At 42.5% G+C, this 14902-nt stretch overlaps 1 protein-coding gene across 3 annotated transcripts; it reads left to right on the forward strand.

Annotated features, from left to right (window-relative positions):
• Positions 1-1448: 1448 nt before the first annotated feature.
• Positions 1449-14095, forward strand: pabpn1 (poly(A) binding protein, nuclear 1). 3 transcript variants are annotated; one of them, XM_058624179.1, is made up of 7 exons: positions 1449-1931; positions 3901-4009; positions 4667-4734; positions 5428-5534; positions 6717-6804; positions 7930-8081; positions 13403-14095. In XM_058624179.1, exons 1-7 carry the CDS (start codon positions 1797-1799, stop codon positions 13596-13598), a joined length of 855 nt encoding a protein of 284 aa, XP_058480162.1. In that variant the 5' UTR covers positions 1449-1796; the 3' UTR covers positions 13599-14095. The 3 variants fall into 3 exon arrangements, with proteins under 3 accessions (XP_058480162.1, XP_058480171.1, XP_058480179.1); XM_058624188.1 differs by lacking the exon at positions 13403-14095 and adding an exon at positions 12314-12497 and having other exon boundaries at positions 1470-1931; XM_058624196.1 differs by lacking the exon at positions 1449-1931 and adding an exon at positions 2204-2339.
• The last annotated feature ends 807 nt before the right edge of the window (positions 14096-14902 follow it).

Below are 14902 nucleotides of genomic sequence, written 5' to 3' on the forward strand. Positions count from 1 at the left end.
TTAACCCACAACGCCACTCCTTTCAAGATGAAGATGTTTGTAGGAGACCTTGGGCTTTGCCTCATTTAATCAAATTTGTTTATATTGGCTACAGCAAATACTACTACTACTACAACAACTAGTTCTGTAATGTTTTAGTTTTTCAGCCAACATGACAACAGTCTTGAAGAAACATCAAATTCCAATAACTACAAGGATTAACATATAATAAACATGAAAGATTCTCAGTTCTCCAGGTCATAGTCATCTTCAGTAGTTAGCTGTAGGCAACTGGACTTGCTTGAGTCAATCAAATACACTGTCTTCCAAAGATATTTGTGTTAAACCTAAGAGGACAGAAATCAAATACATGGGAGTTCACCTCACAAAGACTAAAAACTAGGTCAGTCATTGACTGTGGAAAACAAAAGAATGTATAGCAAAGTTGAACGCATGGCTCCAAAGAGACCTATGAAAAACTGAATAAAGCACAAAGATTAGGAAACATGCTTTAAAGGTGAATGCTAATGGTAACTTGAACTGTAATACAAAGCTTTTGACTCTTCAAAAGCTTCCCTGAGGTTCTGATAAAAACAGACAAACTTACTGAACAACAACTGGTTACATTTCAAAAGGAAAAACTATAATAAAAAAAACTATTAATTAGAATTTTAATTAGAAATGATCCTTCTAAATAATCATTTTGGCTACCTCTCACTTTGTAGAAACAATATTGTGAGTATGGACAATAGATTTTTTCTCAGCACATTAATTCAGGTTTGACATTCACACATTGATGAAAAAGCAAATCCAGTTCCCTCAACATTTGCCTAACAAAATGGATCAACTTTCAAATCTTTCATGCACACAAACAGAACTAGTATTTTTTATTATTTTATTTACTATTTTTTTCTTTACATGTGTAAAATTAGAACCAAAAATGTATTTCCCTTGTGAAGTGGGTTATTTATTTAATTTTTTTTTTCTTTCATCGTGCTCCAAACACCAATAGTGGTGCTGAAAACCCCGTTTTCATTCGGATTCCTAATTCTTCCCCTCAGTATTCCATAAATACACTCTGACTCACAGTCATCACATAGTTCAAAGTGCAACATCACATAAAAGGACAAGATTTAGGCTTTGTCATGTATTTAACTTCTTTTTTATTTCCTTGATAGCTGTACTATATCTCCCAGTTTGGTGGCTTTCGTGTGCACGATCACAAAACAGCTGATTTGATTTCCGATCGTGTCTTTTTTTCATGAACTAAAATTACGTTCGTTTAATCATTGGCTCAGCTAATTGACTTTCGTCTGCCAGGTTTTGATTGACATTATTTTCATCTAATCAAATGCTCATTTTTAATATAGAAACCGGAACGTCCTGTTGAGTCATCCAATAGGAACGTGGCAGGCGTCACAAAAGTCTGTGACGAAACGTGTGCTGACGAATGGGATTGAGAGTTGTACGCCCGCAGTGCTGCGTAGCTCCGCCCCCGGCATCCATGTCTGGAGTAGAGGGACGGAACCTCTCTATCGCCTTTCCGTGTACACATTTTAGTAAATAAACCGGGAACCCGCACCAGTATTACGAGACAGCGGGTCAGACGGAAGCCTCTGGCCACCATTGTGCGTTGTCGGAATAGTGGCTGGAACTCTCACGCGCAATTTATTCCGCATTTTAACTTTAGCGAGCGGCGTTTTCCGCCGTTTTTTTCTCTCTCCGTCGCCCGCTCACTCCGCTACCCCCCGCGTGAGAGTCGGGGCCTGCAACGTTGGTTTGGCCACGAGGAGCGTCTGTACAGCAGGATCAGGGCAATGGCGGAGTTCGGCAACGGACTGACGGAGGAGTCTCTATTAGATTCAGACCATGGACACCCTGAACTGGAAGACCCTGGTGTCGGCGACGAAGACCCGGGGTTAGAAGAAGGAGAGGCCTCGATTGAAGATCCGGTAAGTGAAGGGCATTGTCTGAGCCGGCGAGAGCCCACATGGATACCGTGTCAAGCCGTGGTCGGCTCGGCTCTGGTGTGTGAAACAGTCGGTCCACTTGATTTTTTTCTGACTAATTTTGAGTCACATGCGTTTCACGTTACCACTGTCGCCTGGTCGACAATAACCGCCATTGTGGTTCACGCAGTGCAGTAAAAATGGGTGGTGACATGCGTGGTGCCGACAGCCATCTTGGCGCAACAGCGGCACCAGTTTCTCTGCGCCAGGGAGCAGCTCGTGCCGCTGGGGGAAAAAAAAACTCGTTGCAAAAAATGCGAGACGGAGAAGCAGGAGAGCTTCAGGGGCGACGGTAGGACAGGCCGCCGCTGTTCTGTGAGTCCATTTGCTTGGAAAGGCGACCTGCTTACGGTAATCGCATGTTTCTATTCCATTTATCACCACCGAGCTGCGTCTGAACCGCCGGGGTGTGCTCGTGCTAGTAACCCAGTAGCAGCAGTGTCCTTACGATGCATCAAATGCTGCTGCAGAGATGACCAGCGACCTGTCGGTTATTGTCATCACCCATGCACACGCTTCAAATACGACATTTGCACACGGTTAGTCGGCTAGCTATCACTTGGTAGCCATAAGAATCAGGGACCGTGGCAAGCTAACAAATAGACCGGTCTAACAAAGATGGGGTGGAGAATGGCCCCCGTGCAGCTGATCGCCTCTGTCTGCCTGATGGACGATAGCTGGTGACGGGCTTCAGCGGGGTCTGCATGGTCCACCACCCCTGTTGAGATGGAGACTGGAGGCATAGGCAGGACCGGAGGGACGACTTCATTTTATTAATGGACTTGGTGCAGGTCGGTTGGAGGGTGTGAAGTAGACAGACGACGCAGAAGCAGCAGCAGTCTGCGGTATTTGAGGGGCTGGGTTTGCATCCTCAACCGTTTTGTTGGAGCGGATTTGGGAATAAGGGGAGGGGGGGTCACTGAAGATGCGACAAAACGCCACTGACAGCGGATCCGTTGTTTCGAGTGTCTTGGTTTATCAGACCGGCTACAAACATCGATTTCGCTTGTCCACGATTGAGACTGAGTCAGTGGATCAGTCAGGTTTTCAGACGCATAGTGACACCTTGCAGTTCGCCAGTGTGTCATTATGCAGGTTAACTGCTATTACACTTGAAGCATATGTCTCCACAATATCACACCCCACAGCAGCTGTGGATGGAGCTGGAGTGACTGACTCCTCTGTGCTGCAGTGCACCACAGTCAGACAGCAGGGTCGGCTGCCCATCTCTATGCTGTTCACCATAGGAATATTCACTTTGATGCCAGTCGTTGCTTCGGTTTCTCTCTGTCTCCTGACCTCATTACCCCAAATACCCTCCCAGATATGTTTCCAAAACGGGTTAAAATTGTACAACGTGTCTATCCAAATTATTTGTAGATGTGTACCAAATTAAAACGTCTCATGCACAAGCCCAATGTGATGACTAATTATAGTCAAATTTCGTATGAATAACATAACACAGTATGCATTTTCCAAATGTTGCTTTGCACTGCATTTACTTTGATAGTTTAAAAAAACATATTTGTGTTCTGGATTGCATCTTCGTTGCATGTTAGCTGAAGACATGTTAGAACAGTGTCATGTTTATTCATCTGCTCATGTTTGAATAGCTGATGAAGCACTACGTGGCCTTAAGGTCACATTTCGAATATCAGGCAATGACTTCCAATTTTAGACTTAATGGCGAAAACCACAGTTTAAAGAGGGCAGCAATATAACCAGTGTGATGTGGTGTAGTCTGCCAAGAAATTCAGTGAAGAAGAAATTGTATGCTCCCTGCTACGTCCCTGCTGCTGTGCACCTTTTTTTACTCGTCTTCGAACCAAAGCTACAGCTAGCCAAGAGATGTATGTAAATCTTTAAATAAGCTATATTATGAGCTCTAAAGAAAGTTGTGTCTGTGTTGCAGGAGCTGGAGGCAATCAAAGCTCGGGTGAGAGAGATGGAGGAAGAGGCAGAGAAGCTGAAGGAGCTGCAGAACGAGGTGGAGAAACAGATGAATCTAAGCCCCCCACCAGGTGTGTTTTATTGTTTAGGGGTGTGTCATTTCTTTCTCCCCATCTCTCATCATGTGCTGTACAATTATAATAATAAAAACAATTTAAATCATATGTTTATGATCCCAAATCTGATGTTGCACAAAAAGTAATTACTGTAGTCAGTTTGAACTTTGATTCCAATGATTTAGTATTGGTATTAATGGGTGATAGAAACACATTACAGATCACCAAGCCTACTAACTACACCCATACCCACATTAAAATTACAATGTTATTTGTGGACATTTATTTCACTGATGTCCTTGTCTACAAATCACAAGAGTTTGAACTGAGTAATTAGAATGCAATACATAAAAATATTGGTCTATTACTACTGTTGCTTAACCTATAAGCCAAGTTGTACATGACAGTAAATATATGCTTAAATTAGACATTTACCAAATGTTTGTTTTTGCAAATGTACACAATGAAGAAGGATGATTAATGAAAGTAAGTGCACCCCAGTAGTGTTTAAAATGTGATCCATGTAACTAAACCGATTTCGGCTAGACTACTTTTCTCTTTTTCTCTATGTAGTGTCACCTCACAACGGTAGTTCGAAAAGTTAGAAAAAGAGCATGTTTCAATCTTCCAGGTTTAATTTAATTCTTTTGTTTCTCGTGCATGGCTGTGCAGTCGGCCCTGTCATCATGTCCATCGAGGAGAAGATGGAAGCAGATGGCAGATCTATTTATGTCGGAAATGTGAGTAACTGTCTCTTTGTTCTCTCATACAGAGGCTATTTGTGGCCTGATTTGTCTTGTTGTACTTTTAAGATGACACTGTAGTCATCTCCACTCGAAGCTCTGAACGAACAGTGACTTGAAAGCAAATATCTAGTTTTACACCTCATGCCAAAAAACAAGTGCATTTTGGGGGTTTCATCAAACCCAGCATGAAGTGAGTTAAATTTTGATCCCATTAGAACAAAGTTTCCAATGTTCCCCCTGGCAAACTGGGGCTACTGTCTTGTAAATCTCAACTGTGGAAGCAGCGAGCCAACACTTGTTTTGTTACTAGTCTCAGTCATGGTGGGTGTCTTTTTGCCAGTGTCACTCAATTCTGTAGTGACAGTGAATATCAATATAACTTGACGCTATCATTGGATGTATGAAGACACTGGTCACTTGTGTGGTGGTACCAAATTATCTCTCGGGTTCAATTCCAAGCAGTTTTTAGGAGGAAAATCAAATGGAGACTTTTGTGATAGCTACATTTTTGTTCTCACCTGTAACGGTGATGCGTATTATGCAAGTGTACTTTTTGACTAGAGGAAAAAATATGCTTTATCGTCATTCTGCTTGACAGCTGTCCTGTCTATAGTTTTTTTTTTTTTTTTTTTTAAGTACATGCACTGAAGTGTTGGTCATACAACTGTTTTTTTTGTGTGTCTACAGGTGGATTATGGTGCCACTGCAGAAGAGCTTGAGGCTCATTTTCATGGCTGCGGTTCAGTAAACAGAGTCACCATCCTGTGTGACAAATACACAGGGCATCCCAAAGGGTAAGAACCATTGTTATAACCCCGTCTACCCCTTATGTTGTTGTAAATGCACCAGTCTCACAGTGGGAGAGATTTTCTTGAGCACAAACACAAATGGCACAGTTTAACTTGAGCTGGATAGTTCAGTGTGGTGACTTGTGGACCACTGTTAAAAAACATTAGTTCTGGTTGCAAGTCTTGGCAACCATGTTATCTGTGCAAAGAAAGATGGGGTCTTTTCCAGACAGAGGGTTGAGTGGATGAGGGATACTCTTGAATGGGTTACCATGGTAACTAGCTCTGAGTCTGACCTGATCACTGGCAGCTTTTCTTCAGCTCAAGTTAGTCTCTTGTCCCCCGCTGAGTTTGATGAAGCTCCTGATTCAACACTTCATCTCTTCCCATTTATGAATTTCATGTCATAAAATTAGATCTCTCTCTTTGTAAATCAGTTATCTTAATCAATCATTTGTCAGTTGAGGAATGCTCTTAAACTAGACTGAAACTCTGGACATGAAGCTATTAAAACATCATTTGTGTGAGACTGACTGTAATGGAACACTTAAACATTAAAAAGCTTGACTACATACGCATAGATAAGGTATTTACTACATGTTAAAATAAAATCATTAAATTCTACATTTTCTTTGAATGAAAATTTACAATCAACTTGAAGTTGCTTTTTTTTATACTTGTAAATCTGCAACTGGTTCAAACTGACCTGTATATTTATTTAAGAAATATAATGGTGTTAAAAACCATTTGACTACAGCTCTTTCACTGTTGCTGTTGTGTTTTGTGAAGGGCATTAAAACAACACATTAATCTTTGTGGCTCCACTGAAGTGAAATGGAGTCTCTGCCCTTTTATTTACCCATTGCTATGGTGATGCACAGTATTGGGGCTCCTTTGGTGTTTTTTATTTTTTTTTCTCACCAGACAAACACTTGACTCAGTCGATTGAACTAACTTGGCTCATTACTGAAAATCATGAGATTGTTGAACCCTAGACATGAACAGGGTGTGTCACACTAAATAAGGTCGACCATTTGTGTTGACACTTGGAGTGAATTAACTATTTAATTTACCAATTCGCTGTATAGGATCTGTAGCCATTGTGATACTAAACGGTGGATTTGTCAAAGTATATCATTTGTATGAATGTAATAAACCATGATCTGTGACTCTGTTTTAATTCTCCAGGTTTGCCTACATCGAGTTTGCAGACAAAGAGTCTGTTAGGACGGCCATGGCTTTGGACGAGTCCCTTTTCAGAGGAAGGCAAATAAAGGTAAGACATTTTGTTCCCTTTTCTCAATGAGAGCACAACAAATTGTTCATCACTGTGGATTGTAAAAGTGTAACCATGAAACCATGAAAGTGCCGAGTAGAACAGCCCGAGTAAGATAATTGACCAGATTTTGGTCCCTATTGTGGGTGCCATCCTATTTTAGGCTTTTTCTGGCCAAATGTTCCTGTAGTGTGACAGGTTAACAGACGCCATTTTCATGTCAACAGATGCATCCGAGTCTTCCCGATTTCAAATCCTAAGTATTAAACACGTTTGATATTTTATGACCGAACAGCAATTGGGGTGTGAGCAGAACCTCGCAATTACCAATGAGAGTGAGTTGACCGGGAAACGAATGATGTGTACTTTTTGTTTAGAGCCGCAACTTGCACAAACCAAGTTGATTTCATCTTCTCAGCCATGACTTTGTCCACAGTTTTTCTACAAAACATCACGCGCACACAACAGCTATTAACCGGTTCCTCAATGTCTGTATATATTCTGAAGTCACGTTAAATCGTGCAAGTTTCTGTGGAATCTTCTCCCTGAAATCATTTGATTCAATAGTGTGTGGTCCTGCACCTTGACTGGATCATCTGTCTGTGCTTTCTCAGGATGAAAACATTGAAAATGAGTTAGGAAGTTTGACTGTGGTCTCCAATGTGTTTAAAAATCAATTAAGATTTGAAAATCCTCTAGTTTGGGACAGACTTGACAGCCCCTTCTTCTATGGAAAGCAACAGCAGCTTGCATCTATGAATGTTGCCTTACTGCCACCATTTGGAGTAAAAACTCGTCCACCTCCCGGTCCATCACATTCTTTTATAAAATAATCTGAGTGAGATGGAAGTTACTGCTGCAGTGCAAACACTAGTAACGACATGCCTGCCAGTTCTGACATAGTTTGTTGGGTGTTTTGCTGATTTATTCGATGCATGCCCATATTTTCAGTTCTACCTTTATTCCTTTTGCTTGATCCAACAATAGTTTAGGTTCATGTTTTCTAAAACTCAAACTGAAAGCCAAATGTTGGATTTATGTAACCACACACAATAGTATGTTATTACAGGAAGAAACATCACGATTGCCTCTCAACTAAACCCCAGTTTTCTCCTGACTCCTCAGGTGGGCGCTAAGAGAACAAACAGACCAGGTATCAGCACCACAGACCGTGGCTTTCCTCGTGCTCGCTTCCGATCACGGGGAGGAAGCTTCTCGTCGCGCGCACGCTACTACAGTGGTTACACGCCACCCAGAGGCAGAGGACGGGCCTTCAGGTGAGCCAAAACCATGGTCTCCCTCACTTTTCAGACCTGGGGGAAAAAAAACCTGCATCTGCATGTACTCTTGGCACTGTGAGACAAGTGGGAGCAGACAGAAACTAGACAGAAAACCACAGTAAAAGACAGGCGCACATGTGCAACTTGCTGCTGGTAACAAAGGCACAACAACGTAACGTGCACATGTAGCATGTTTTTGATTAGTTACAATACAGTTAATGTTCTTGTCTATGACTGCTGTCTCTTATTAACATCAGAGAGCATTGTTAAAAGTACTATAAAGTACAGGTAAGTACTGCAGTCTGAGCACTTTCAAATGAACTGCACATTAGGTTTTATATTTAGAGAAATGTTTATATAGTACAGCTATTCCAAGATTAGTTGGAATAGAAATTACACTCTGTGATAACACTTACTGTAGTTGCTGTAGTAACGGAATACAATGGATTCCTCCCAGATAAAAAAAAGGATCCCAATTAGTGCCTATAGTAGAACTGTGGTCACTTAAACCTGCCATGTTGTCACATTATTAGTTGTGGGACAGAGGGGCTCATTGCATGCCACATCACATGAAACCATTTCATTGGAGGCAAACTGACTGTGTGGCTGTGCACATCATTCTGCTCTTCCCAGGTCTCAAATGCACTCTGTAAAGCTACACCCTCAACACTCCCGCTTTTATTTTAAAACGAAAACAATCTCCATTCATGAGAGCATTTTAGTTCTGAATTAGAAAAAATACATTTGTTTGTAAAGCACTATTGACATACACAGCTTGTACCAGTGTAGACAGGAAGCACATTGTCAGCTCTGCAGTTGGTTGCTAATGAGGAACAGCAACAATGAACACTAAAAGCAGGGATTTCTTGTCTTTGACCAACAACATAGTGGAACTGTTAGTTGACAGTAAATGTCCTTAGTTTGTTATCCACTGGTGGTCGTGTCATGACCATTTAGAAAGTGAACATGGATAACTGCGCCATTGTTTACAAACATCTGGTGCTAAGATGCACTCGGCCTTCTTGTCTTGTGGGAAAGCTGAGCTTCTTTTCATAATTGGGACAATTTATGGCTAAGTGCACAGCATTTTACTGTGAGGTTATGTTGACCTGATGAGAGTTACTCACCTGGCTACAACCTCGATGCTCTAGTTTGTTCAAAACCTGTTTTGTTACTTGTTCAAACTGCAGGATGGTCTATTACTGTAATCATGGTGAAACAAGAGTGAGTCTGGTGTTGATCACAGTGTTGTGCACAGGGGTTATAGAAGACTTCTTCACTGTGTTTGGGTGGAAAAGGGTCACTGTGCTGTGGGGCCCTGTTTGTTTTGTCACTAGTGGGGTTCATAAAACCACATCATGCGATTAAATCTGTACATTTAAGCTGTTTGTTTATGTCATGAACATCCTTTTATGTCAATGGAATTAAAGGCACTGGGTGGTTTAGAGCTACTAGAAATGTCACCCCATGTGAGCGTGATAGTAGAGCGCTGTCTGTGTAGCCATGTTTATTTATTTATTACTTGAATTCTGTCGAGACTGAGAAGGGGCATGTGGTGCCAGACATGTTGATCAGCATGCCAGCTCCCTAACACATACACCGAGCTGTGCCACTGAGGGAATCTGCTTTGTCATTAGGATCCTTCAGGCCTTGGCTCTTAAGTATTTAAATGTCCAACAAGGAACATTTTGGAAAGAGAGATGCATTTGTTTTGGAAATAGGCCAAAACTCTTCATGTCGATAATCCCTTGGGCCCATTTTTCTTGTGTTTAATTTTGTGCCCTTATTCTTGACCTGCGGTATTTGTCCAAGCAATTGGTAACATCTCTGTTCATTCCTCTGAGGATCATGGTCGGAATCTCTCTAATCACTCGGTGTACTCCCACACATACCAAGAGAGCCAAACCCTGCTGCTTATCTGACTGGATTGGTCCGAACTGCAGAACAAGGCACTAAGATGATTTGTTATTAAACGTTATCTCCTGGAGTCAAAAGTACTGATGTTGATGGGTAGTTAACACGCTGAGTGACCTATATGGACCTGGTCCAGAAATGAGTTTTGTTGCTAGCTTCGGGTGAAAACGGCACAGCAGACCTGACAAACAACGTTGGACAAAATCAACATTTTTATCTTTGTTGCATTGTGTAAAATATAGAAAAATCTATTAAGCATGTACGAAAAACAAACCAAAATCCCCCAATTTGACTGTTTGGATTGACCGATTGAGTAGTTATCAGGTACATGCCAACACAAATCAAGAGGTTAATGGGTGGGAAATTGAGATGATGAGCTAGTTTGCTTGTTTGCTGTCATTTATGTTGGCAAATATTTCTATTGTCTGTGCAGTTTCATAATATTCAGGATATTCATATGAATTATTGTGGCCAGGTTTGTGACAAGTAAGCAGTACATCACAAATTCTCGCCCCATTTTCATAGCAACAAATAACCTTATTATTTTCTCGATTACTGGAGTACTTGTTTGGGCTGTAAAATTCTAGAATGTCTTGTTTTGTCCACGAAGATTCAGCTTTAATGATTTCTTTGTTATATGGAACAATGAAAGAAGCTGAATTAATTATTGAAAAAAGACTCAAACTGATTATCAAAATAGTTGACACTTAATTCAGTAATTGATTAATCGTATAATTGTTGCAGCCCTAGAATAAATGATGGATCGTTGGTGAAAAGAATTGTGGTTTAATTTGTCCCTGTCCCGTCCAGTGACCTATACCGCAGCCAGTCAGCAGGGGGTAATACAGATGTTTTGGGAGCTTTTATGCAGCTGTCCATTTTCAAATACTAATTGAACTTGAGGCTGAAGTAATTACTACTTGAAGTCATGGTGAGTTTTGTGTCACAACTCACATTTAATAAGATGTTTGTCTACAAGATTATATTAGTACATTAATAACCACTCCTAATGTCACACAAACAAAGATTTTGTACAGGTTTGGCAGGTCTGTTGCATGGTTTATCTTCACTTTCTGTAACAGCTGTGGTTAATTTGTGACCATGAGCTGCAGAGAAACCCATTCTTCCACTTGATCCGGGTGCACACTCTAATGATAGTGACCCTAACAATACTTCGCTAGTGCCTTGTCTTGTAGGAACATGTCCCTGGTGTTTACAATCTTCGCTTTGACCTGTTGTCAGAGCTTGGGAGAATTGTAGTGACTGATTTGGATAGTATTTTCAGTGCAGCCTGACGGATCCCCATCAGCTGTGTTTGATTGGACTACAGACAGAGTCATATCTGTGTGTTGACATTTATTTGGTCCTCGCAGCCTCTTAAGTAACAGCGTGTGGCTGCAGACAGTATCTTCTCTGCTTCCTCATCTATTAATGATGTTGTTGATCTTCCCAAGTTGGCACAGTGAAAAAGAGAGATTTAATGTGAGCCAGAAGACTCGCAGACTTTGCCATGAAGCGTTTTGTTTTATTTTGTTTTTTTTCCCTGTGCTCATGTGGAGTGTGCGTGTCTCTGCATGTACATGAAAAGATATGCACACATTAACACGCATTCACACGCTCATATTGACCTTCACAACGTTCACTCCCAGAAACAAGGGTTCATTACTGCAGCCTGACCTGAGCATCAAGCTCCTGACCACTGGTTTTAGACCCAGTGTGACCTGTTTGTCTACCACTGAGGTGCGTGTGTGTTTGTGCGTTCTGCTGTCCAACCCTCCTTGTCAGTTATTTCTGTGGTGTGTTTGTGTGTGTGCGCGCGCGTGTGTGTGTGTGTGGTATCCTGCTGGGGTTTATGTGTGGTGCTGTTTGTCCTCATGGTGTTTCCCCACAGTGACCCCAGAGGCGGCTCTCGCACAGAGAGACATGGAGAGAGAGAAAGAGGGAGAGGGAGGGCCTTTGTCGTCCCTTCACATCCCACACACACACACACACACTCTTTAATAATTTTCTCCTCGTATCTGGAAACCAAACTTCGTCTCTTCACAAAGCTGTTCTCAGCGCTGTAGTCTATCCTTGCACATCGATTATTTGTAACAAAGGCGCAATACCTTTAAGATTGTAGGTCTCCCGAGACCTCTGTGATTCGTTTTCGTACCAGTATCTTCTGTCTACAACATTTCACATGTGTAGGCACCTTCTCTGCCCACAGCCACACACTTATTCTATTTATTCCATAATATCACACCAAAAAGTTGGTGTCGTCCTCTTAAGCCAACCAGAAAAAAACTCACCCTCTTTTTCTCTCTCTTTTCCAGGGGCCGAGGGCGAACAACATCGTGGTATTCCCCTTACTAAACACCCTCCCTCCCCAGTACTCCTTTACTATATTGCCCCTCTCCCTCTCTCTGTTCCCATTAAAGAAAAAAAAAAAAAAAACAGTGAAAAACAAACCTCCCTCCCCATCAATAAAAGAAGAGAACCCCAGAAGAGAGAAAAAAAGAGAAAAAAGGAAACCCTGTGGTGGACAGAGACTGACTGCCGCAGTGTGCGATTGTGTGTGAGCGTGCGTGTGCCGAGGTTGATGCAGTCAGCCCTGGTAAGGTATCAGTTGGCCACTGAGGAAAAAAACCAAAGCACCACAGTGGCAGATTTCTTGGTTGGTTATTTTTTTGGGGGGGTGGTGAGGGTGGGTCATGTTGGAGCTGGGGGGGAGTTGACAGTATCTCAGGCTGCAGATGTGTCTCCTTTGGTCTGGCTGTGACCTCCTGCTTTCACTCCATCACTTACACAGCTCACCCACTCGCCCTCCACCACCACCACCACCACCACCAGAACAGTGTGGGTGGGGTGGGTGGTGGTGGGGGAGTGGCTATGAGAGGATAGTGTGCTCATTAGTTTCTTTTTTTTTTTTTTAATTACTGTACCATACATGTGTGAAGCGTCCACCAGCCAGAGTGTTGTTGTGTTTTTGTAGTTTATTACCTCCCTTTCTGTGCCCGTCGTTCTCCGCCCTTCTCACCCTTGACCCCCCCTCCCCTCCCCTGCATTGTACAACCCGTGTCCTCCACCACCATCACCACCACCCCACCTTTGGCCATCACACTCAGGATTGTGTGTTTCTCTGGACAGTGGTGGACCTTCAGTGTTCTGTGGGGTGACTCATGCATTTTTTTCTTTTTTGTCTCTTGGGTGGAGATTGTTGTCGTGCTGCCCCCCCCCCCCCGTTCAGGCATGACCACACCTCATTCAATTTTTTTTGACAGGCATCAGTGTTCTTATTTCGTGCAACCCCTCCATGCACCATCCCTTCTCCCTCCCCCGTCCCTCTGTCCTCCCCGTCCTCCCTCCCTCCCTCCCTCCCTCCCTCCTCTCTCTGTATATTAGACCACTTCTTGTCGTTTCAGGTTTCAGGACCAGTGGAGGCTGACGACCCCTCCCCAGGTGGCGCCGGCCCCCCCCACTGTCTCTGCAGCATCTCTCTCTCTCTCTGCTCCTGCTATGCACACTCACCCCATCCTGTCCGTGTGGGGGGGCGGGGGAGGGGGGCAGGGTGACCACAGGCCCGCAGCAGGGGGCATTTACTACAACAGCAAACGCTGATGATGCTTTTAGTGCTTTTCACACTAACACACGCGCACACACTCACTCACTCACACAGACACACACACACTGCAGTACAGACGGCCTGTAACCGACAGCCAACCCAACACATGATTTCTATCCAGAGAGCTGAAGTCAACACAGCTGAGCGGCAGAGTGAGGAGGGCAGGACAAGAGACCAGGGTGTACAGTGCAAACTTTTTAGCGCCCCCCCTTTCTCTGACTCAGCGCAGTGCAGTCACGGCTTGTCTGAGGAAGGCTGACGTGCTAACGACATTGATCATTAATTTAATAAAACGGAGTGGGCCAGAGTTGTTGTTTTTAGGGCGGGAAAGGTCAGGGGAGGGGTTTGTGTGGAGACAGCTTTTTTTTTTTTTCCTTTTTTCAAAAGGGGGGAGAGGGTTTCAAACATTTTGCTTTTTTTAATTTTTATTTTTAACCCATGAGTCTGTAAGTAGGGGGAAAAAAAAAATAAAAAAAACATTGTGTAAAAATGAGATGGTGTCTGTCTTTTTTTTTAAAGCCTGCCAGTTGAACAAACTCTTGAGTGGATGAATCCTTGGTTGAGCACGTGCCAAACAAATCATCAAATCAAGTGCCATCATTAATGAAGGTATGCGACTGCAACTCACCATGGCAATAAATACACTGGAGCAGCCACATAAACACTTGTGCGTGATGTGAACAACATGGCGCTAAAGTTGCCTGAGCCACAGCAGTGATGCCATCTTTCTCTGAAATTACCCTTCAGAGGTAAAAGTATTGGCTGATTTTTGCATTGCTGTGTGAGAATCCCTCAGCAGAGTTCTGGTTATGTGACTTAAACATTCACACAATATAGAAGCTCCAGATGAGTCCTGATGACGCCTGTAAATAACTGAAGAACTATTTAAATTACTGATAAACAATGTTGTGCATGCGTTTGGTCTTTTATGTGTTAAGGCCGTCCGACTTTGTAGCTGCTTCAGGTCAGCATTGGAGCCTGAAATTCCAGGATTAGGTCAAACTGATGCATATATTTAGACACAAGCTCACTGTAAAGATTTGACCTTATTTGAAGGTGAATGATGACCTTCAACACATTATGTATGTGTGGGTGGAGCTTAAGTTTTCTAAAGCAGATAATTGATAATCTCTTGGTAAAGATGCCATACATTTTGAAAATGTCCCTTGGAATAATAATTTGCTTCATTAGTAACTACTATGAACTGTTTAAGATAACAATAAAAATTCACAATTATTTAACTTTTAATTTTTCTCAGTATCAAATTAATTTGTAAACTTTCTATGGACCCACTGGCAGT

Source organism: Solea solea, chromosome 1 (assembly GCF_958295425.1).
Source record: "Solea solea chromosome 1, fSolSol10.1, whole genome shotgun sequence".
NCBI lineage: Eukaryota > Metazoa > Chordata > Actinopteri > Pleuronectiformes > Soleidae > Solea > Solea solea.

Coding starts and splice junctions, on each gene's coding strand:
- pabpn1 (XM_058624179.1), top strand. CDS start 1,797: ATGGCGGAGTTCGGCAACGGACTGACGGAGGAGTCTCTATTAGATTCA. Junction 1,932..3,900: donor AGGCCTCGATTGAAGATCCG/GTAAGTGAAGGG, acceptor TCTGTGTTGCAG/GAGCTGGAGGCAATCAAAGC. Junction 8,082..13,402: donor GGCAGAGGACGGGCCTTCAG/GTGAGCCAAAAC, acceptor TTGTCGTTTCAG/GTTTCAGGACCAGTGGAGGC.